Raw genomic sequence first — 24,701 nt, forward strand, 5'->3', positions numbered from 1 at the left:
ATTTCTTTTAAAATCACTAATACTCTGATTGTCATATAAACATACTTCATTTGATTTATAAGATGTAAATTCATTATTTATACCAATCAGTTCTCAAAGAGTGGTAAATGGCTAGCAAGATCTCAGTAATTAGGATGTTTGTGCCAAGTCAATAGGAAGCTTTTGAAAGATGTGATGAATTTCTGGATAAAGATTATAAGTGGATATAGGAAGGTATGTTTTATTCAGAGACTGCCATGTGTAGATCCAGTTGCTTTTTGCAACTTCCCTTGTTTTCTTATATCCTTATATTGTTAATGTTCCAATAAGGATATATTTCTGAAGTCATGTCAAAACTTTTTTGACACAGAATTTATTCTTTCATTCAATCTTAGACAAATACTGTAAGTAGTTCACTGTACAATTAAATATCAACAAATAAATTTTAACTGCATTAAAGTAAAAAAGTAAATTAAAATACAAATACCTTTTGTTTATTAACCCATAAACTGTGGTGGGGCTATAGTGTGTTCACCCTGTGGTGAGGCAATAGTAAGAAAAGTCAAGCTTAAAGGTTTGCTTAAAATATTCTTTTATTGCCAGAGGAGGTTGAATGAAAAGTCACTAAGAAGAGTACTGAAGAAGGCTCTATGCTCTACTTTGCAATTTGTTTGGGTTGATGAGATTAAGACATCAAGCAAATTATATTAACAAGAAACACATCAGTATATAATAACAAAGAGGCTACTGTAGGTAAAAATCCTCAAATTTTTGTGACTGCAAAAATAAGGCAACCCTGGGCCTCACTCAAACCCCAGTAGCCACATGCATCACCACACACAGGCTTTGTTTACTTGTAATGACTTGGTTAAAAAGAAAAGAAATGGACTAATAAGGATAAGGGAAGAGATGAACACCAGAGGAGATAAGGAGATTACAAATACCATATGTAGAAAATCAAGATTGGATTATTGGCGAGCTTTCAACAACAGTAACACTGAAACAACAAAACAAATATGTACTATACATTGTTTGAAAGAAAAGAGAGAAGACTACAAGGAAAATTATTTAAGAGAAACAATAGAGCAGATCAGTCCACAAAAAGAAATTGAAAACAACACTGCATCAAGGTGTTGTAAAAGTCAAACCTCCTAACCTTCAACCATAACCAGAACCAGAACCAGTAGCCATTTTTAGTGTCATTTCCTCAGAGGAAAGGGATGAAACTGAAGCCCTTGAGCCTGCAGGAAGGGTTTTAAAGGTTTTTTAGTGATATTTTACGTAAATCAGAATTTTGACAAGCCACTATTGGATTGATTTATGGAGGTTTTATTGTACAGTCACCACAAAAGAAATTGTTGCACACTGCATATCCTGATGCTCTCACAGTACACTTTTATTTTGCTTTATCAATCTTATAGGTTATTAACAGTATCAGATTTGAAAAATAATACTCATCAGTAACTGTCATCCACAGCTAGTGGAAATGTGTAGGGTTATCCTGTGCTCACCTCCCATTTGCTTCATAGCACTTCCTACTCGCTTCACTGCTGGCATTTTTATTGGTTGCAACAGGAGTCCTACAAAGCTGGACATGGCAGAGAAAAGCATGGTCATGGTTTTGGTTGATGATGAACTCACTAACCATGAAACACAGATGATTAAGAGGATCGGAGATTGCTGTTCGACGGATCAAGAAAGCTGGCACTACACTCAGAACAAGAGCTGCTTTGGAGAGGAAGAAGGAAACAGGAAGAGGAAGACTCGCCTGACAACTGACATGATGTTGGAGTGTGAGGCAAAGAAAGACCCTTTTGTCATGGCCAAGGAACTGAACTAGATGGACAAAAATGTGTTTGGAGAGGTGCCTGTATGAACACTTCAGCACTGGCTTCAGAAGAAGTTGAAGTTGCTTTCTCATTGCAATGTTTACAAACCTCCCCTCACCAATGAAATAAGGAAGCAGTGGCTTGATTTTTGCAAGCAGTATGAGCACTAGACACAAGATAATTGGTGGAGGGTGGTATTCAGTAATAAAAGTGCCTTCAAAACTATCTCTAAAATATGAAAAATGGTGCATTGTCCACCAGGTGTCTATCATTCTGACAGCAAATACACTGTAAAGAAGGTGAAATTCCCAAAGGGTGTGATGGCATGGGGCTGTTTCAGTGGTAAGAAGGGAAGTAGTAGTTTGTGCTTCTTAAAGATATGAACATGAATACTGCACTATATGTGAATGTGCTGGAAAATGATATTGCTATTCTATGAAACACATAACAATGCTTACTTCCTTCAGGACAGTGCTCTATGACACAGCAAAAGTTATGAAGAAATGGCACAATGATAAAAATGTAGAGTTGACTGAGCAGCAGCCAGGGCACAGCCCAAATCTCTGTGGAATAACATTGAGAGCAACCTTAGAAAACTTCCATTACCAAGTGCTTCCTGTTTAGAGGAAAATGGTGGAATCCTGTGGGCTATAATGAACTCTGAATATGTAAAAAAAAATTGTTTGACCATATGGTGAAACACAACAAAATGCTAATGGTCAAATATAACAGGAAAATGTTTTCTTCACCCTCAAAAATAAAGAAAACCTAACAATTTTCTCCAGGTAAGGATATCAGCTGGTGTAATGATATAATTGTATTGTAATAAATTATAAAACCATTCAAAGAACACACACACAAACACACACTCAACTACAACACTACAGCCATCAGCATATGCCTCTGCAGTGGACTGTTGTCAGGGATCACCATAGGGTGGAACTTCCTCACAAATGTAACAACACTTTATATAACAGATAGTACATGTATGAAAGAGGCGCTAGTAAAGTGAAACACTTGAGCAAGCAAGTATAGTGTAAGGATCAAGAAAGGTGTAGGCTCTTCTGCCATGATCACCCCTTTAGGAGATTCTTCCAAAACAAAGGAGGCAACAGAGATACATGAATAGAACCAACTTTTTTTTACACTTTTTAAATCTTGTAAATATTTGGGAGAATACAAAAATGGATCTAGTATTAGAAGTTGCTTTGTACATACCTCTGTGCACCATTCTGGAGTACAAAGCCTGTAGATATGCCAGGCAAGGACGGGGAGATGCTGGTATTTACACGCTTTTTGATTGGCACTGTGTAATTTGTAGTTAAACCTGGGGGAAAATATAGCAATCAGAAACACTTCAAAATTACTAATAAATACATAGGAAAAAAATTTATTCCTTCAGCCACAGAAAGTTCTATATGATTTACTTCCATTACAACATGTCTGCAACTAACCAGCATCTATGTTGAGATAATTATATATCACTGGCAGTAAAAATATTGCTATGCAGCTTTAAAAAAAAAAAAATGAAAATGCTAATATATAGTGAACCCTTATTATTCAAATAAACACTGTATGAAAAAAAAAAAATAGAAAATGTTAAGTCCACTACCTCACAGCTCAAAATTTTAAGAGCCAATTTATCACTTCACATATCCCTGAAAACAGAACTTTGTGAGCTTTCAATTCTTCCATCAGAACTTTTCCATAAACAGTAGTTTTTGAGAAAACAGTCCTGATGGTGGCCGTGGTAGGTAGTGGTTTGAAAGATGGAGGCTAGTGTGGTTGGTAAATATGCCATCCCTGGAATGATTTTTACTCCGAGTTTTTGTACTTTTATAAGTATTATCCTTTGAGAGCATAATATATGAAATGTCTTTTACACTCAATGATTCTAATGTCATGCTTCTGAGAGAGAGAGAGAGAGAGAGAGAGAGAGAGAGAGAGAGAGAGAGAGAGAGAGAGAGAGAGAGAGAGAGAGAGAGAGAGAGAGAGAGAGAGAGAGAGAGAGAGAGAGAGAGAGAGAGAGAGAGAGAGGGAGGGAGGGAGGGGGGAGGGAGGGGGGGCAGTTACTAAAACAAGACACAACACAGTTTTCCTGCAAACATAATGTAAAATGTTACATCATAACCCTATAATTTTATTTTTACATCAGTAAAAAGTATATAATTAATCAATTTCATCTGACCACTGAAATCCAAGTTTACTTGACATAAGACCTGCAGAGGAAAGACTAAATAATGGACCTTTATCACTCCATACTTATTCATGTAAGCAATGGCAATTGGTCTGCTTGATAAGCTTTACTTAGATATTAAACACAACCAATATCAATGTGATTGTTAAAAAAAACAATTTTGGGAGAATTTTTATGATGAGGTGTTGAAAATTATGTTGTTGACAATAGTGTTTTGACTAATCCTGTCAGGTGAAGAGAATACAAATGACCAATCTGGCAACTGAGAGAAATGCAGAATGAGAGAATCCAATTCTAGTTATAGGACAAAGGGTAATTTTAAGATATATATATATATATATATATATATATATATATATATATATATATATATATATATATATATATATATATATATATATATATACGAGTATATATATATATATATATATATATATATATATATATATATATATATATATATATATATATATATATATATATATATATATAGTGGAACCTCAGTTACTGAACGTCTCCTTTTCCGAACAACTCAGTTTTCGAACAAAAAAAATTAACACATAATTGTTTCGGTTGCCGTAACATACTTCAGTTTTCAAACAAAGTTACTTGATTTCAAATACTACAGGACATACCAAAAGCTGCCATTATTACTAATTTATAGTTTCTACAAATATTTCCTTCATTTTTATATATTCAGAGGAGAGACACAGGGGGTAAGACAGTAATTCAATCTTTGAAATGTTAAATGTGATCCCACTGAAGAAATTCCTTGATGTAAACAAACAAGATTCAGCACTCAGGAGTAATCCTGAGCCTCCTGTGGCTCTTTCTATGACCCACAACACATCATTACATCACAACTGCTTTTTCCCAATAGCTTTTCCCAGCAGCAAGATATTATTATTTATTATTTATTTTGGTGGTGAGCGGGTTGCCCCTCTCTGTCATTCTGTAAGACTTCCCTCACTTGATTGGTGACAATGAGAACACCTGCATGGTCTAAACAATATCTCTTGATGAGTTCTGTGTCACTAAGTTCATTCAATACATCTTATCTGGATAAAACATTTTTCTAAACTAGAGATGTTGTGGAGTGGCCACCTTAGCAGTGGAAGCAGTGGAAGCATTGGTCATTACCCACCAAGACATGGTAGGCCAGTGTCTGAGAACAAATCAATCTATTTTACATTGATTGCTATGGGAAAAATAGTTTGTTTTTGAACATTTCAGATTTCGAACAGCATTTAAGAACGATTTAAATTATATATATATATATATATATATATATATATATATATATATATATATATATATATATATATATATATATATATATATATATATATATATATATATATATATATATATATATATATATATATATATATATAGTGCTTTTTTTATAGCAGGGAATATAAGTTTGGAAATCAAGTAATATTAATTTTCATCAATGGAGATTCAAATCAACTGAATAAGCAGATTAAGTAAATACCTGCAGTATTTTCTCTCCCATAAAAGTTCTCTTAAAATCATTCTGCATGCTACATTCCAATATTTCTAGGGATCAGCGGTTACTACCATTATACTGACATCTAAGCATATGTTTGACACAGAAGTCCCTGAGCAGCTCTAATATTAAAGATACATGAAATATGCATAAAATAGATTTTCAAATGAAATGAGAATTTGCTCTGAGAGTGAGTTTTAAGGGCTAATTTGTAAAATCAAATATTATTAGCATTTTAATATAATAAAGTTAACAAATTCATACCATAACATGAAGTACCATATTTGATGGCTTTTAAGATGAAATCATACTCACTGTAGTTTCAATATTTTCAATCATCATATCATACTTAATACATATGTGTGGATATGTTCCACAAAACCAATAAAATGAAACTGACCAAAAACTTTTTGATGCATTGTGGCAAAATAAAATCAATAAAAAATAATAAATAGAATACATAAAACCATGGCATATACATAATTAGAACTTACCGGATATGCCAGCCTCGGTGAGTGCTGTAGTATAGGGGCACCCAGAGGGACATTTCACCTCTACATCTTGAGCTAAACATAGTAAGCAGCTACAACAAAACGTATGGCCACAGCTGAGAATTTTGGGTTTGTGCTGCCACTCATCAAATACTGAACCACATAAATTGCAACATGCTGAAACTCCCTGTAACAAAAAGAACATTAAACACTATTTATCTCGTCACTGAAACTGTAACTATGAGTACAAGATTATTTGCATTCCCTGTGTAGTGGCAGGACAGTCAATGCTGACCAACATCTACTTGAGCTTTGATCATCACTTATGGCTTTACTGGTAACAAGTCAGATATAATGAGTGTCCCATCAGAGGTTTGATCCCTGGCTATTTTGTTTCATAGCAACCCTTTAAGTCAATTCCAAGTGTATTAGAATATGAGCCATTACACCAGCATGAGAGAGAGAGAGAGAGAGAGAGAGAGAGAGAGAGAGAGAGAGAGAGAGAGAGAGAGAGAGAGAGAGAGAGAGAGAGAGAGAGAGAGAGAATTGACCAAGAAGAGTTTTTAGTCATAGTTAGTCTTTTGAGAATTCCAAGACAGACAGTAATGTATATACTCACTTCTAGCCTCTCAGAATTGTGCTCCTGTATTGGATTTGAATTGGCATCAACAGCTTGCATTTTTAACAAGGGAGACTCTCTTCCTTGGAGAGACTCCATTGTTTTCAAGGATGCTAACTCTGGCCTGGGGGAGGTTCGAGACATTGGGGGCGGTGTGTGGCCAATGGGGGAGGGCTGGCTGCTGCTAGCTGATGCTGGGAAGGCTGGATGGTAATAATAGTTTGGGGGAGGTGGAGGATTGGTAGGCCTGATGGATGATTCTCCTGGTTTGTTGAATGATGTAAAGGATTCTGGTGGCGGACGTCTCTCTCTTCCTTCAGCTGACTTTGATTTGGACTGTAAAAGAGTAAATAAGATGCATGAGTATTTCTAATTTAAATTCATTCTTTGTAGATAAGATGTAGCAAACATGTTAGGTAGTATCCAAGAACACAAACAGAATGCAGAACACAAGTACAGTGTAAAAGAAATTCAATACATGACTTCTGTACTTCAGCACATCACCCAATAAAAAGGAAATTTATCAAAATTTAGTTTATATCAAACACAGAATTTTACAATGTTAAAACAACAAATTCCCTAAATATTCACTCTCCTATAAGACTGAGATGAGTGACAAGGCCATGCACAGCAATTAGGAGAATTCACCAACACTTAAGTATTGCCTTGAGTTATAACGTATTTTCTGATGAATTATTGTTTGTTGGAGACTGGTATTTTGTAAATCTATACCTTCCCTGGGAAACACTATATTGCATATGAAAAAGCACCTCACACCATCAATATAACAGGATATTTTACAGATTGTAAAATATCCTGCTATACTGACAATGTGAGGTTGATTGGCTGATTTGGGTTATGGTGCTGCAACATCAAGATCATGTGGAACTGCTACAAAACTTAAAAAGCAACAAAAATTGCAGTTTAAAACAGATAATAAAAACAAAATTATATTGTAAAAATGTTTAAAGATCACTAAAAAAAGAAACAAAATATAAAATGGGAGGAATCATCAAAACCTAAAATGCTAGAAATGAGAGGGTTGGTATTTTGTTCTATTAATTAATATGATTTAATTAGATTTAAAGTGAGGAGGTACTGACCCCACTGACCCAGACCACTGTGTCTGGCGCTGTTTGCTATGTGCCCAAGACACTGATCCCACTGACCCAGATATCTGGTGTTGTTCGGTACATGCCCAAAATAGTGACCCCTCTGACCCAGGCCTCAAGATCCAATATTGTTTGTTATGTCTTCCTCACTTGCCTCCACATTCTTTTCAGTGAAAGGATAAACTTCTACCCAATACTATATTACTGATAAAATAAATAAAAGAACAGTTAAAAGCCAATCTATAATTTGCTTAAAAGACCAGCCTTCTCCACAAACATAAGGACCTCATGTCCTGGGGAGAGAGCCCTCTTTCCAAGTATCAGTGAAATCTGGGAAGTCTCATCTTCCTTGTGACAATGAAAAGGATATTGCTCCTGCAACTCCACCAGACAGGGACACTCCACTAGGAAGTGTCACATTGTAAGGGGAATGAAGCAGTCATCATAAAATAGTTGGATTTCCCGGGACATGAGGTAACCATGAGTGAGAAGTGTGGCAGTGCAGTCTCTGAGCAGCACTCCTGCACACGGACATATGTCCATGGATGGAAAGTTACATAGTTATCTCACCCATCTTAGTAGTGGCAACCAAATCCATCCAACCTGCCCTGAACTGGCAAGAATTGCCACCCTTATACTGGAATATAAGTCATGAAGGGGAATGGGGTTGGAAGGAGCAACCCAAGTTGCCGCCTCTTTAGCCAACATATCAGCCTTCTCATTCCCCTGAACTCCATGTGCAGGGGCCCACCAAACCTGACATGGTAGCCTCTATGCTGTAAAAGGTATAACCACTCAAGATATGAGGTATTTTTTTCATATGCAATATACTGTTTCCCATGGAAGGCATAGCTTTACAATATATCAGTGACAGGTTCAAGTCCAACAAACTTTAATTCATCACAAAACACATCATGAATTTTCCTAATGCTCACCATCTCTCCTCTTCATACTTCCCCTTATCCTCTTCCTTTTTATTAGATAATTGTAAAATGTTTCTTCCTCCCTTTTGTGTGCTTTGTTAATTTGGTTAAGAGAACATGGTCTAGTCATATAAGTTTCGAAACTTGGTCAATATACAAGTGTTAACTTATGCTTGTGCATCATCCCTTTCAAAACAGTCCCCTTTAGCAGTAATCCTCGAGCCATTGAGACATGTTCCATAAGTCTTGTTCTGAAAATGTGTCAAACACCATCTGCAATTTTTGCCAAATTTCCACTGCATCAAAACAGCACCCATTTAGCTAGACCTTTGTTTCCAGGAAGAAAAGAATCTCTAGTGATGACCTTCAACATAAAGGTTGGGTCAAAAAAGGACACTCAGATAGTGCTCTTGGCAGACTTCGATCCAGTGTTCCTTCTGTTCATGGGGCTTAACATAAACTTTGCAACAATGTGGTGCATGTTCAAATTAGATGTAAGTGCTGTCACCACTGTTCTGTACAACACAATGATGACAGCAAGGTCCTTAACAGATTTCCAATGACCCTCATGCACAATCCAATATATAATTCCCATATTTTCAGTTCATGCAATGGCATCCTAACCTCATGTAATCTTTCAATGTTTTGCCACATTTGAAGCACATATGCTACTAAAAACACCTTGCATAACTCATTTCTTCATTGCTAAACACATGCCCACTCAGGAAAAAAATCTTGCACAACTCATTTCTTCATTACTAAACATATGCACACTCATGGAAAAAAGGTCTCCATGACATATTTGTTCAGAATCTGATGTTCATTTTCAGTTTTATTTTGTATATCATGAAGAAGTCACAAATGAGCCTGTACAAGAGATTACAAATATTCCTGTGGCACAGCTCACAGTCAACAATACAACATTAATAAGCAGATTGCTTAATAATCATATCTGATCAGCCCAACAACATGCTCATTTCTATAGTGTCTTCTGTTGGAGTACTATAAAACTACTCTTGGAACTTGTTAAAACTACCTTATCCACTTTGTTTCACAGATTAGAAATTTCTTCTCTTTCAAAGACAAATTTGGTATTCATTTACAAAGATGAGAGTAACAATACAATTTGAGAGACATCATATCCTCATCCAGTATTTGTCTGTGACAAGAGTAAGAGAAAAATGTCACCTCACAAGTTTAGGGTTTACTGCTTACAAACTGAATGCAGACTGGTGGTGACTACTTGAATCCATGCAGTGTATGGACAACTTACAAAGGCAAGAGAACAAAACATTATTGTTAAGTTGCTGCATCTCAACCAAGATCCTTACAATGGATGCAGAGGCACCTAGAATTCATCACAGCACATTATGAAACAATTAACAAAGATAAATGAATAAATAAATAAATTAATTAATTAATTAATTAATTAAATAAATAAATTAAATAAATAAGTGAATAAACAAATAAATTAATTAATTAATTAATTAAATAAAAAAAAAGATAAATTCCTTACCGAACTATAATCATTAAAGTCATCTAGTGTGGTGATTCCTTTCCCTATGATATTCTGCTTATAAAGAGGAGTTGCTTTTTTTGAATTGATTGAAGCTTCAACTGCCATTGCTGTAAAAGAATAAGGTTACCTTAATTAAAAATTATAAGGCAACATGACTGCCAGCATATATTTTTTTTTATACAATCATAAATAATGATTCTAGCAAAAGATTTCCCAAAATTATAAAGCTTGGCTTAAAAGAAAAGAAGTGAAGAATGGAAGCCTGCCTGGGTGCCTTGGTATATGCATAGATAAAGTTTGGAACCAGATTCAAAATATATGTACATTCGAATCTGATTATATAATGAGGCAAAATGTTGAATAAATTGTGCAGATAAATTATATTGGCAGAGAATTTTACTAATAATCATACAATTATTATTTATTATTATAGTTCATGTGTCTATATCACTATTTTATATAATCATAATCTTTATCATGTACTAAAACAGATGTTTTATATGGTGCAGAGACTATGCATGTTCTTTAGCTATCAATGGAGGGTCACTTGACCAAATCATCATAAAAGCAGGGGCTCTAGTAAACCTCTCTCAACCCTTGAAACCACAGGCACTCAAACTTTCCACTCAAGATGAGATTAAATAAAGAGCATGTAATACACATCCAGCCAATATAGTTCAGAGTAAAAATATTTAACTTGAAGCATTTATTTGAACATCAAAAATTAATAATTGAGGTTTTAATATATTAATGAAACATGCTGATTAATTTTACACTAATGTTCATAATGTGTAAGCTACAATTGTACAAAAAGACATACTCTTGCCATGGAGATTGTAACCCCGAAGTTCACATATTGCCTTCCAGCCATCCTCTTCATATGCCATGTGCTGCAAGTAAACAAGATATATGTACACACATGCCCTCATTGACCTAAACCCTCAGAAGGCTTATGGACCCGATGGGGTCCCTCCTGTTGTTCTCCGAAACTGTGCCTACATGCTTGCACCTTGTCTAGTCAAACTCTTTCAGCTCTGTCTGTCAACATCTACCTTTCCTTCTTGCTGGAAGTTTGCCTACATTCAGCCTGTTCCTAAAAAGGGTGACCATTCTAATATTTCAAACTACTGTCCTATTGCTTTAGTTTCCTGTCTATCTAAAGTTTTTTAATCTATCCTCAATAGGAAGATTCTTAAACATCTACCACTTCACAGTCTTCTACCTGATCGCCAGTATGGGTTCCATCAAGGCCGCTCTACTGGTGATCTTCTGGCTTTCCTTACTGAGTCTTGGTCATCCTCTTTTAGAGATTTTGGTGAAACTTTTGCTGTTGCCTTGGATATATCAAAAGCCTTTGATAGAGTCTGGCACAAAGGTTTGATTTCCAAACTACCCTCCTACAGCTTCTATCCTTCTCTCTGTAACTTCATCTCAAGTTTCCTTTTTGACCATTCTATTGCTGCTGTGGTAGACAGTCACTGTTCTTTTCCTAAATCTATTAACAGTGGTGTTCCTCAGGGTTCTGTCCTGTCACCCACTCTCTTTTTATTATTCATCAATGACCTAAACCAAACTTCTTGTCCTATCCACTCCTACACAGATGATATCACCCTGAACTTTTCCATGTCTTTTCATAGACATTCAACCCTTCAAAAAGTAAACATTTCACGCAGGGAAGCCACAGAACGCATGACTTCTGATCTTTCTAAAATTTCTGATTGGGGCAGAGCAAACCTGGTATTGTTCAATGCCTCAAAAACTCAATTCCTCCATCTATCAATTCAACACAACCTTCCAGACAACTATCCCCTCTTCTTCCATGACACTCAACTGTCTCCCTCTTCTACACTGAACATCCTTGGTCTGTCCTTTACTTATAATCTGAACTGGAAACTTCACATCTCATCTCTAGCTAAAACAGCTTCAATGAAGTTAGGCGCTGAGATGTCTCCGCCAGTTTTTCTCACCCCCCAACTGCTAACTCTGTACAAGGGCCTCATCCATCCATGTATGGAGTATGCTTCACATGTCTTGGGGGTATTCCACTCATACTGCTCTTCTAGATAACGTGGAATCAAAAGCTTTTCGTCTCATCAACTCCTCTCCTCTGACTGCCTGTCTTCAGCCTCTCTCTCATCGTCGCAATGTTGCATCTCTAGCTGTCTTCTACTGCTATTTTCATGCTAACTGCTCTTCAGATCTTGCAAACTGCATTCCTCCCCTCCTCCTGCGGCCTCGCTGCACAAGACTTTCTTCTTTCTCTCACCCCTATTCTGTCCACCTCTCTAATGCATTCATCCCTTTCTCTGGTAAACTCTGGAATTCCCTGCCTGCTTCTGTATTTCCACCTTCCTATGACTTGAATTCCTTCAAGAGGGAGGTTTCAGGATACTTATCCTTCAAATTATGACTACTGCTTTGGATCCTTTTCTGGGGCTAGCATCTCAATGGGCATTTTTTTTTATTGGATTTTTGTTGTCCTAGGCCAGTGTCCCTCCTACATAAACACACACACACACACACACACACACACACACACACATTAGTTCATGTATGGAGTATGTTTCACATGCATGGGGCCCGGCTCTTTTAGACAGGGTGGAATCAAAAGCTTTTTGTCTCATCAACTCCTCTCCTCTAACTGATTGTCTTCAGCCTCTTTGTAATCACTGCAATTTTGCATCTCTTGCTATTTTCTAGCACTACAAACTGCTCTTCTGATCTTGCTAACTGCATGCCTTCCCCCTCTTCCACAACCTCGCTGCACAAGATTTTCTTCTTTCTCTCCTCCTATTCTGTTCACCTCTCTCTAATGCAAGAGTTAACCAGTATTCTCATTCATTCATCCCTTTCTCTGGTAAGCTCTCAACTCCCAGCATGTTTCTGTATTTCCATCTTCTTATGACTTGAACTCTTTCAAGAGGAAGATTTCAAGACACTTAACCTTTAATTTTTGATGACCACTTTTGTGGTCTTTGTTTGGGGGCCGGCATCTCAGTGGCTCTTATGAATTTATGAATTTTGTTGCCCTTGGCAAAAATATAAAATAAAATAAAATAAATAAATAAATAAATAAATAAATAAATAAATAAATAAATAAATAAATAAATAAATAAATATATATATATATATATATATATATATATATATATATATATATATATATATATATATATATATATATATATATATATATATATATATATATATTTCAGAATCCAAAATTTTTACACCAGATTTACCCATAATCATCAATTTTGACACTGAGCTACAAAAAGAACAAAAAATATAAAATATGATGCACTTCCTTTCTCATTTGCTTGCAGCTGTTTTGTGACTAGGCTCTCCTGTACTGGCATAAAGCAATGGGGAGTTTTTGGAAGTAATCTGCCATATGTCGTCGCTACTGCATGTTCATTAGTGACATAAGCTAAAATATTGCTATTGTAAATCCCATGTGTACACTGATGCACAGAGCATTAATCATTATGATAATTTCAAAATTCTGCATCGACTTTTAAACACCTTGTATGGATAATTTTGAGAGAAGATGGTCAAAATAGGAATCTTTTTCATGAATATTTAGTAATACTGTTATCATTATTTTAAATATGGCATATTACAAGTCTAAAATCTATTGATTTAGGCAATGAAAAGACAAAAAATAAGAATGTACTATATAGTATGACATAACATACTCAGCAACATCGTGACATATGGATGTCGTTATTTTCGTAGGGACTTTAGCATCTCTTTCAGGAAGCAAATGACATGGTAAAGTAATCGAACACCAAAACAAACATCTCTCAGGATTACTCTGGCATAACAGGAGTGGAATACAGGAAGACACAGGTTTATGGAATAGTGGCATGGACACTGCAGCAGGAATTAACTGGTTGTCCAACTATATGTTTGTTAACTTCAACTAAGGCAGGACAGTCAGATGTTTTGTTTTGGTTAGATATACACCATTACTCTCCCCAGGACACTCAAGTAGCCTATTTTCAATTAAAATTGTTGTTTCCATATACTAGGAAGTTGATCTATGTAATTTGGAGCTTTAAGTAGCACAGACATGTTGTCTTCATTTTTACTTTTGTCTGTATTAATACACTTCCAATTGATAGTGTACTTTTTTGGAAATCTCTTGATGACCAAATAAATCTAAATGCCAATTCATGAGAAAATCAACTTAAATACTTTTGTTCATAAAATAGTTTGATTTTACCTATGTTACTACTTAGAAGGAATTGTGTAGAAAATTATATTATATAAGCTCATTGCTTCTTTATGTGTATAGAATGACACATTTGATATTGCTCCTATGTGTGAGGAGACATGACTGGTGTTGCTACCTGGTGACACTCACTAATTTACCAAACTCCCCATTAGTTTGACTTGCAGAGACAAAAAGCTGGTGTATGACAACTAGTTTGACTTCCAGTACTAAGAGACTGACATATAGCAATAGTTTGACTTGCAGAACCAAGAGATTGATGCAGTTTCAATGTGGCACCACCACACTGAGAAAACACATAGAAATAAATGAGAAATGCCACAGTACTACAGCACCACCACACAATGTTGCACTGCCACATGACACTGGTGTGTGTATGTCCAGATAATTAATTGGACTTGTCTGGTTTAATATCAGACATGGTTATGTCCAGATACTGACAAATCCAGTTATTGAATATCCAGATATTGGAAGGATTACTGTACAGCATATCCGTAGATAGTAAAAATAAATATGTACATACTATGTATTTTGTAAGTATTTTCATGAACAGCTCACATACCTTAACATACAGATCATATTTATGTGAATAAACCACTTTTTTGCCACAACACTAGTCACAATGACTTGTCTGTGAGAAAGCGGAAGAGAAAGGACCACCACTCCAATGACTGCAATGCCAAAAACACACAAACAAATGAGAGGGGTCTTACTATGTGGCAGCATCAATGCAATCCTGTTGCACTGCAAAAACCTAAACAAGCTACTACCACTACAACTGTGGTGCCACCATATCTGCCAAACTGCCAAATCACGCTGGTGTATACATGTCTGGATGTGTGTATGGTTTACCATCTGAACACAGTTACACCCAAATACTGAGGATTCAGTTATTGAACATTTGGACAATGGAGCAATTACCGTACATACTTCAACTTGATTTTTCTAACACTATACAATTTTGTGATAATATACAAATAATTTGCACTGCTGTCAGAAGAAACAAGACACATCGACAAAAAAAATCAGAGTTATACTCTTCTACAGAGTGTAAAAACTATGAATGTTTTATTGGAGTGAACAAAATTTGAACATGTACAAAATAAAAATTTTCATCCTACTTACCACAAAGCCATAAAATTTGCCCACCATGACAACAGCCTCAACAACAGGCCCATAACGTGAGAAGAGATAGTAAAGGTCATCTTTAGTTGCAGCTCCAGCTAGATTGCCACAGAATATCTTGAAAGTCTTCTGCACCTCCCCCCCAGGCATTCTGGAAAAGAGGTATCATTTACTACTAATAACACACACACACACACACACACACACACACACACACACACACACACTGATCATCAACTCTGGTTAAACACAACTTGTCCAAGAATGAAATCCATAATTGCACAAGTGGCCAAAATCTAAAAATTTCCAACACAACTAGTCTGTAATTGCACAAATCATTATTAAATTAATTAAAAACTTAACAGATTTTTTATGTTCAATACCTATATTGTTTATAAGCCTATTAAGTTACAGTATTTAAACTTTATGATGGTGTGAAAGCAATGTTCCATTAGATGTGGTAGAAATCAAGATTTGTATCTATGTGTATTCCCATATTTGATGAATAATACTTTCATTAAAATATCCATATCTCTTCAGAGTAGAAAATAAGAGATTGGTTTTGGAGAAGGAACCAAAAGTCTAAAAGTGCCCTTTCATATGAAATCATTTTAATACCAAATAAGTACTTGGCTGTTGCAAAATAAAATTCAGTACCTTTACACATTCAACTAATATACTGTCAATATACTGCATGATGAATTTTGTACACCACTGCTCTTTCCATGTGCCACAGCAATGAAAATATTTAATGCATCATATCATATGAAAAATCATGTTCTTGTGGGTTTGTTGAGGCATATGATAAGGATTCTTTTTTTTTTTTTTTTTTTTACTTCAATTCTAAGCTAAAGATGAAGAAAAAGTAAAAGAACCCAACTGCTGACATACACCACTGGAAAGTAGAGCAACAAAGTTGGAGACATAAGAGTATATACATAGGTAGGAGTGCAGCAGCATTATTTCTCTATGACTTGAAGTTAAGATATAGGTATAAATTTGCCTGGTTACCAGTTTTGCACTAATATGTCTAACTGGTACAGTTAGTTATAATAAATACTGTTCCACTTTCCTGTGAGTTTTGTTCAGTGTGTGACATCTGGCAACCCTTACAGTACAACTTATTTCTTAATGAATAGGACTGTCATTGTGGTTTGCCAGTGTAAATATACCCTACATAATTTTTATGATGGAAATTTTTAAAGCTTGTGCATGTTGGTAAATGATGAGTTTGATTACAATATTTTTTTTCTAGGCCTTGCTGAAGTTTTCTGAGATGGAAGTTTATATTTAATTATGCATACTTCCAATAATAGTAAACATTAAAAAATATACAATGAACATCAAAAAATTTGTCAGTGTGATATTCTGCATAGCTTTTCCTCAATCTATGAAAACCTCCTCAACTGCCTGGAGCAAAATATCTTATGCCTGGCTTTAACAAATGAGAAAGTCACCTGCATAACATTTCCATTATTATTATTTTTTTTTTTAACCAATATACAACACTCCACTCTAACAATCCTGATTCAATTACAATTTATTTTGCATTGTTATCAGTCTTGTGTGAGATCTATATAAGGTTGATCTCCTTTATGAGATGTTTATCTAGAGCATTAAGCTTATATGAAAGAGTGATCAGTGAGTGAGCCTGCCTGTGATGAAACACTCAACACTCAAGATACATAACCTCTTATTGATCAGGATGGTAAAAGTACCACAGCCTAAATGGAGTTTGGACAGCTTTCTATGATTTTTTTTTTCAATTAAACATTACATTGCTAACCACAAAGTTCATCTTTCATCTTGCAAAATGAGCTTGGGACCTTAACTTTTTTCATGTAAGAGGAGATCTGACTGAGAGAAAAAATAAAAGAAGCCTCACTGAAGATGCCTGTCCCTAACTGTTGTGATAGGCAAGCTTAACAGTAAACATACAGTTTAGACTTGCATAGCTGCTACATTATCTCAAAATCATAGTGACATTAAATGCTTCTTTATACATGTTTTAGACCATTCTATGAAAAACCCTTCCATGACATTTCTGTTGCAGGGAAAATTATCCTACCTACCTCACTCACCTATTGTCACTCACTTTTCCTTGAATGATACAACACCATACTCATGTTCCTGCCTGTCTTGGAGATACGCCCAACATTGTTGACCTTTTCCTAACCCCTAATCCTTCTCCTTATGCTGTTACCCTCTGTTCTCCTTTGGGCTCCTACAATTACAATCTCATATCTGTATCTTGTCCTATATTTCCAAACCCTCCTCAGGATCCCATAAGCAGAAGTGCCTCTGGCATTTTGCTTCTGCTAATTGGGGGGACCTGAGGAAGTATTGTTTTGATTTTCCTTGGAATGACTACTGCTTCCATGTCAGATACCTGTCTCTGTATGCTGAGTGCATGAGAGGTGATAGTGTCTGGCATGAAGGCATACATTCCTCACTCTTTTTCTCGACCTAAACCTTCCAAACCTTGGTTTAACACAGCCTGTTCATGTGCTATACATGATAGAGAGGTGGCCCACAAAAGGTACTTAGCCTTCCATCACCAGAATCTCATACACTTTATATTTCTGCCTGGAACCAAGCCAAGTCTGTTCTCCAACTAGCCAAAAAACTCCTTCATTAATATAAAGTGTTAAAATCTTTAAAAATCTAACTCCCTAATGACTTCTGGCACCTAGCCAAAAACACCTCTAATAACTGTTCCTTCAACTTTCCCTCCTTTATTTCAACCTGATGGAACCACTATCACATCTATCTCTAAAGCTGAACTCTTTGCTCAAACATTTGCTAAAAGCTCTACCTTAGACAATTTAGGTCTTGTTCCTCCCTCTCCTCCACCCTCTGACTACTTCATGGTACATACTAAAATTCTTCACAATGATGTTTTCCATGCCATCACTGGCCTAAACCCTTGGAAGGCTTATGGACCTGATGGGATCTCTCCTATTGTTCTCCAACACTGCGCCTCCATACTTGCACCTTGCCTAGTCAAACTCTTTCAACTCTGTCTGTCAACATCTACCTTTCCTTCTTGCTGGAAGTTTGCCTACATTCAGCCTGTTCCTAAAAAGGGTGACCATTCTAATCCTTCAAACTACTGTCCTATTGCTTTAATCTCCTGCCTATCTAAAGTTCTTGAATTTATCCTCAACAGGAAGATTCTTAAACATCTATCACTTCACAAACTTCTATCTGATCACCAGTATGGGTTCCATCAAGGCCACTCTACTGGTGGTCTTCTGGCTTTCTTTACTGAGTCTTAGTCATCCTCTTTTAGAGATTTTGGCAAAATTTTACCAGTTGTCTCAGACATATCAAAAGCTTTAGATAGAGTCTAGCACAAAGCTTTGATTTCCAAACTACCCTCCTACAGCTTCTATTCTTCTCTCTGTAACTTCATCTCATGTTTCCTTTCTGACCGTTCTATTACTGCTGTGGTAGATGGTCACTGTTCTTCTCCTAAATCTATTAACATTGGTGTCCGTCAGGGGTCTGTCTTGTCACCCACTTCACAACCTTCTATCTGATCGCCAGTATGGGTTCCGTCAAGACCGCTCTACTGGCGATCTTCTGGCTTTCCTTACTGAGTCTTGGTCATCCTCTTTTAGAGACTTTGGTGAAACTTTTGCTGTTGCCTTGGACATATCAAAAGCTTTTGATAGAGTCTGGCACAAAGCTTTGATTTCCAGACTACCCTCCTACGGCTTCTATCCTTCTCTCTGTAACTTCATCTCAAGTTTCCTTTCTGACCGTTCTTTTGCTGCTGTGGTAGACTGTCACTGTTCTTCTCCTAAATCTATTAACATTGGTGTTCCTCAGGATTCTGTCCTGTCACCCACTCTCTTCTTATTATTCATTAATGATCTTCTAAACCAAACTTCTTGTCCTATCCACTCCTACGCTGATGATACCACCCTGCACTTTTTCACGTGTTTTCATAGACGTCCAACCCTTCAGGAGGTAAACATTTCACGGAGGGAAGCCACAGAACGCCTGCCTTCTGATCTTTCTAAAATTTTTTATTGGGGCAGAGCAAACTTGGTATTGTTCAATGCCTCAAAAACTCGACTCGACACAACCTTCCAGACAACTATCCCCTCTTCTTCAATGACACTCAATTGTCCCCCTCTTCTACACTGAACATCCTCAGTCTGTCCTTTACTTATAATCTGAACTGGAAACTTCACATCTCATCTCTAGCTAAAACAGCTTCTATGAAGTTAGGTGTTCTGAGACGTCTCCGCCAGTTTTTCTCATCCCCCCCCAGCTGCTAACTCTGTATAAGGGCCTTATCCGTCCATGTATGGAGTATGCTTCACATGTCTGGGGAAGTTCCACTCATACTGCTCTTCTAGACAGGGTGGAATCAAAAGCTTTTCGTCTCATCGACTCCTCTCCTCTAACTGACTGTCTTCAGCCTCTCTCTCAACGCCGCAATGTTTCATCTCTAGCTGTCTTCTACCGCTATTTTCATGCTAACTGCTCTTCTGATCTTGCTAACTGCATGCCTCCCCTCCTCCCGCGGCCTCGCTGCACAAGACTTTCATCTTTCTCTCACCCCTATTCTGTCCACCTCTCTAACGCAAGAGTTAATCAGTATTCTCAATGATTCATCCCTTTCTCTGGTAAATTCTGGAACTTCCTGCCTGCTTCTGTATTTCCACCTTCCTATGACTTGAATTCCTTCAAGAGGGAGGTTTCAAGACATTTATCCATCAGTTTTTGACTACTGCTTTGACCCTTTTATGGGACTGGCATTTCAGTGGGCATTTTTTTTTTTTTTTTGTTGCCCTTGGCCAGTGTCCCTCCTACATAAAAAAAAAAAAAAATTCTGGTGCAGCAAGGTCGTGTGAGGTATTCTGTTATAATTATACTTTGCACACCCGATGGGGCCTATTGTTGTGGGGTCACTATATAAGAATTACCCTGCATTTAAGCTGGGATATAGTACAGTGGTCAACTATCCCTCTTAACCTGTAGCCAACAAGGCTAAGACTGTGAATGAAGTTTGTATGAGTGTATAGTGCTTTGTCTGAGCCACTCCATTTGGGATAGGTAGATATGTAAGTATCCATGGTCTGAATCCAGGTTGGGACAGTCAGCATATACCTCACCCAGCTGTTCATCTTTCCTTTCAGTTGGTCAATAAAAAATGTGCCTAGGGAAACTTTGGGAAGGTAAACTGTGGAAAACAAGATATCACAGTGGACTTGAGTTCCAAGTTAAAGTAAATCAGACAATACTTTATATTATTTTAATTAGATCAAGTTATAATTCTTTCACTTTTAGAATATTTGGAATAGGCAGTGCCACAAATGCTTTATTCATAATACATAATATACAAAAGCAGCCCAGCACATCTAACTGTTGCTAACCTCTGCCATATTTACTCAGCACAGCTCCACTTGTTGCAATGTCAATCTCCTTCAGAAATATATAATAAGTCAACCAGTTTACAATGAGAGAAGCCTATAGAGAAGACTGTAGAGGTATATGTCAAACAAAGTGACAGGCACTGTTTTGTTTCAATCAATAATGGATAGGTCAGCCAAAACACAGGATATTTGGATTCCATAAGAGACCTGAGACACAGGATATTTGGATTCCATAAGAGACCTGGGACACAGGATATTTGGATTCCATAATAGACCAGAGGCAATGTCATTACAAAATTTCCTAAATCATAACATACCTTCCATATGAATTTACCAATAACTGAAGCCATGGCCATAGTTACACAATAACATTACAAACTGGGAATAGTTTGATGTAATCCACATAAAAACCCATGTAAGACATCAAAAGAACAGATTCACCTCGTACCCGGTATCACAAGTCTCAAATCTTTGTACCTATCTTTGTACATAACTCTGTATATACCACACATAAAAGAAAAAACCCTAACAACTGTTACTTCCCCTCACTAGCATAATCCAAGCCACTGTCTTATATGTGGTAGCAACAGTGGAACTCTTCCTCCTGTTCATCACTTCCCATACAATGGAAGAAGTGCCTTCTTTTTGAGAACACCAGTTTTATGATCGGGGTGACAATCATGAATTGGACTTCATATAATTTTATATCTATCCTCTTCAATGAGCTATGTAGTTAGTAACCCTATAATGTTATGGTTAGGAACCCCATAGAGATAAGTTGGGATTAGAAATCTCATAGGTTGAGGTTTCATATTATGCTCAGCTTGGTTTTAGCTTCTTTTTTCGTGTCTCATTAATTTCACTATATATATATATATATATATATATATATATATATATATATATATATATATATATATATATATATATATATATATATATATATATATATATATATATATATATATATATAGTGATTATTAATTAATTTATTATTAATTTTATTTATTTATTTATTTTATTTATTTTTTTTTTTTTGTGTGTGTGTGTACAATGAGACATGTAAATTACTTTTTTACACATTGCTTTTTAACCCAATCCACTAACATGTTCTTTAACACTGTTGGACAATTGAAAATGGATAAGAAACAAAATAATAAAAAAATAATAATAAAATGTTAAATGAAATAACAAACAAAAGTGAATACTGACCAAGGTATCATCCACCACAAGCTCATAGGGCAACTAAGATGAGTACTGAGGACACACACAGCTGTAGCATATATTCACACCTTTACATAATGTTTAGGAAACTTTTGCATAGATAATAGCAATCTTTTCTAATATTAAATATCTTTTTCAAAGCAAAAATTTATGTTCTTTCTTATCAAAGTAGCTATTTTCTAGAAACAAGTAAAAATGTGACATGAATTTAATCACAAAGTCACAGTTTCACATTTTCCTAAAAAAAATAAATACATAAAATAAAATAAAAATAATTAAAAAAAAAAAATAATAACATTGTAAAGGAGAAAAATCATCATAATTACCCCAGAAAAAAAATAGTCCACATCTATGAGATACAACAAACCTAAGCTAACCTCATAATCACAAAAGATCTATAACCATGTGATATAATGTAACTTACTGCAATTATCTCTTCCCCATATCAAGTCATAGCATGTTATGGGGAAGAAGCATTTCCCTCCCACTCTATGCCATTGACTTCCACTTGGCTTAAGATTTCATCCACAATTTTTACACTTCTTTGCTTAGGAATAACTCTCACTTTTCAAATATTTCCAAAGCCTCCTTGTCCCATCTAAATAATGTTTGAACAGCAATAACCTTTTTTTATGTGAATATATGGCATAATGTCACTATAAATGAAAAGGAGACAGAATTAGATTCATAGGTTTACCTGTATCCAGGATGCCTATTCCTGTTAGAAAAATTAGTTGTCATTGGCAAAATCAATAAAAACATCTCTCATTACTGAAAACAAGTGTCATTCACATAAAGCTTCCTAGACTGGAACAGCTTCAGTCTCAGTTTTGAGGGTGTGTCTTCCTGTACAAAGGACAATCTACATAATCATGATTATATATGCATTAAATTTTTCTAGTTTTCACAAATTAACTACTACTGTACAGTATACTGACTGAGAAGAGGTAAACTATAAAGTTTGTGTGGTCCATCAACAACATCCATCAGTCTATCCATAACTACATTTACCTAGATATCTGTCATGCAATCAATCTGTCAAAATACACACACACACACACACACACATATATATATATATATATATATATATATATATATATATATATATATATATATATATATATATATATATATATATATATATATATATATATATATATATATATATATATATATATATATATATATATATATATATATATATATATATATATATATATATATATATGCTCTTTCAGAAACAGGTCAAATTAATCCCATTTGATCTTAGTTAACACATGTTTATCCATAACCATTACAGAGCAGCAAAGGGAGTTAACTAGCAAGATACGTCTCATACCAACACCTGTGCAGAACATCCACCAAACAGCCACAGAATAATATATAGGGGTTGCAAAGAGAAAAATACACATGGCAGCTGCTACATTATCAATGCCCTATGTTTCAAAGAACAATAAAAAAAAAGGTATTATAAATCACATCCATCATGGTAGACAGTAGTGGCAGGTGGACTGGGCCATGGTGAGGGCCACAGCCAGCCTGCCAATCCGCAGCCAGGCCACGGCCATCCTCGGGCCATCTTGGAGCCGCTGATGCAAACGTGCTCTTTGTTATCAGTCGAGGCACCAACGCAACACACTAGTCCCCATCCCTTACTGGAAACTCGTGATTACCTGACCATGGCTCCCTGAATGATACGAGGCATCAGGGAACCAGAATAAGAGTAAACCTAAGGATTTGTTGACAAAATGAGTCTCCTTTTCCACACCTCCTTTTCTCACACTTGCCTCACCTTGAGCTTACTTAATTATAGCTCACCACTTTCATACAACTTACTTTCGTCCCTTTCCGGAGTAAGCTGCGTAATTCATCTATCCATTCAGTTTCAAATTCAAAAAAACATCAAGACACTACGATCCTCAGCTGAACATCACAATCAGCACCACCACCACCACCGCCTCACAAGGACTCACTATATAAAGTTTTGGTCCTTTATACATTTCCCTCCTGGAATAAATTCTGCGATTGTATATAAAAAATCTCTTTCATCTGATTCTACTTGAAATGGTGACATAATGATCACTGAATGCATCAATAACAGAAAATGTGACTGAAATCATACCTAAAATAAAGACTATTCATCAAATAAACATGTTTTTTATTTATTTTTTACACATGATTACTGTAGGAAATTTGTGCATTTCAATCACTTCTTTTCTACAAAAATGCAGAAATCTCAAGATCAGTGATACGTCCTACATTACGTATTGTGTATGACAAAATTATGTTGTAGATGTTCAAAATGATCGTTATTTTGGAATGTATTACGATATCAACATACTTATCTGTATTCAATCATTCATTCACAATTTATGTGCTGAAAACCATGAATTTGAACAACGTAACTGTATTTTTATTTTTATTTATTTATTTATTTATTTAGTTATTATTATTTGTTGTTGTTGTTGTTATTATTATTATTATTATTATTATTATTATTATTATTATTATTATTATTATTATTTTATTTGTCATTTATTTTT

At 35.6% G+C, this 24,701-nt stretch overlaps 1 protein-coding gene across 1 annotated transcript in view; it reads right to left on the bottom strand.

Moving 5' to 3' along the window:
* The window catches only part of LOC135093657 (uncharacterized), a 42,600-nt gene extending 18,468 nt beyond the window's left edge, over positions 1-24,132 (bottom strand). The window contains exons 1-7 of the mRNA XM_063993127.1: positions 23,995-24,132; positions 15,542-15,692; positions 11,000-11,069; positions 10,177-10,286; positions 6,626-6,961; positions 6,010-6,193; positions 3,027-3,135 (exon numbers count right to left, since the gene is read on the bottom strand). Of these exons, the coding sequence (XP_063849197.1) occupies positions 3,027-3,135; positions 6,010-6,193; positions 6,626-6,961; positions 10,177-10,286; positions 11,000-11,069; positions 15,542-15,692; positions 23,995-24,029 (995 nt within the window). The 5' untranslated portion in view covers positions 24,030-24,132. The remainder of the gene's footprint in view (positions 1-3,026; positions 3,136-6,009; positions 6,194-6,625; positions 6,962-10,176; positions 10,287-10,999; positions 11,070-15,541; positions 15,693-23,994) is intronic.
* Positions 24,133-24,701: the final 569 nt, after the last annotated feature.

This window comes from Scylla paramamosain, chromosome 3 (genome assembly GCF_035594125.1).
Source record: "Scylla paramamosain isolate STU-SP2022 chromosome 3, ASM3559412v1, whole genome shotgun sequence".
Lineage (NCBI taxonomy): Eukaryota > Metazoa > Arthropoda > Malacostraca > Decapoda > Portunidae > Scylla > Scylla paramamosain.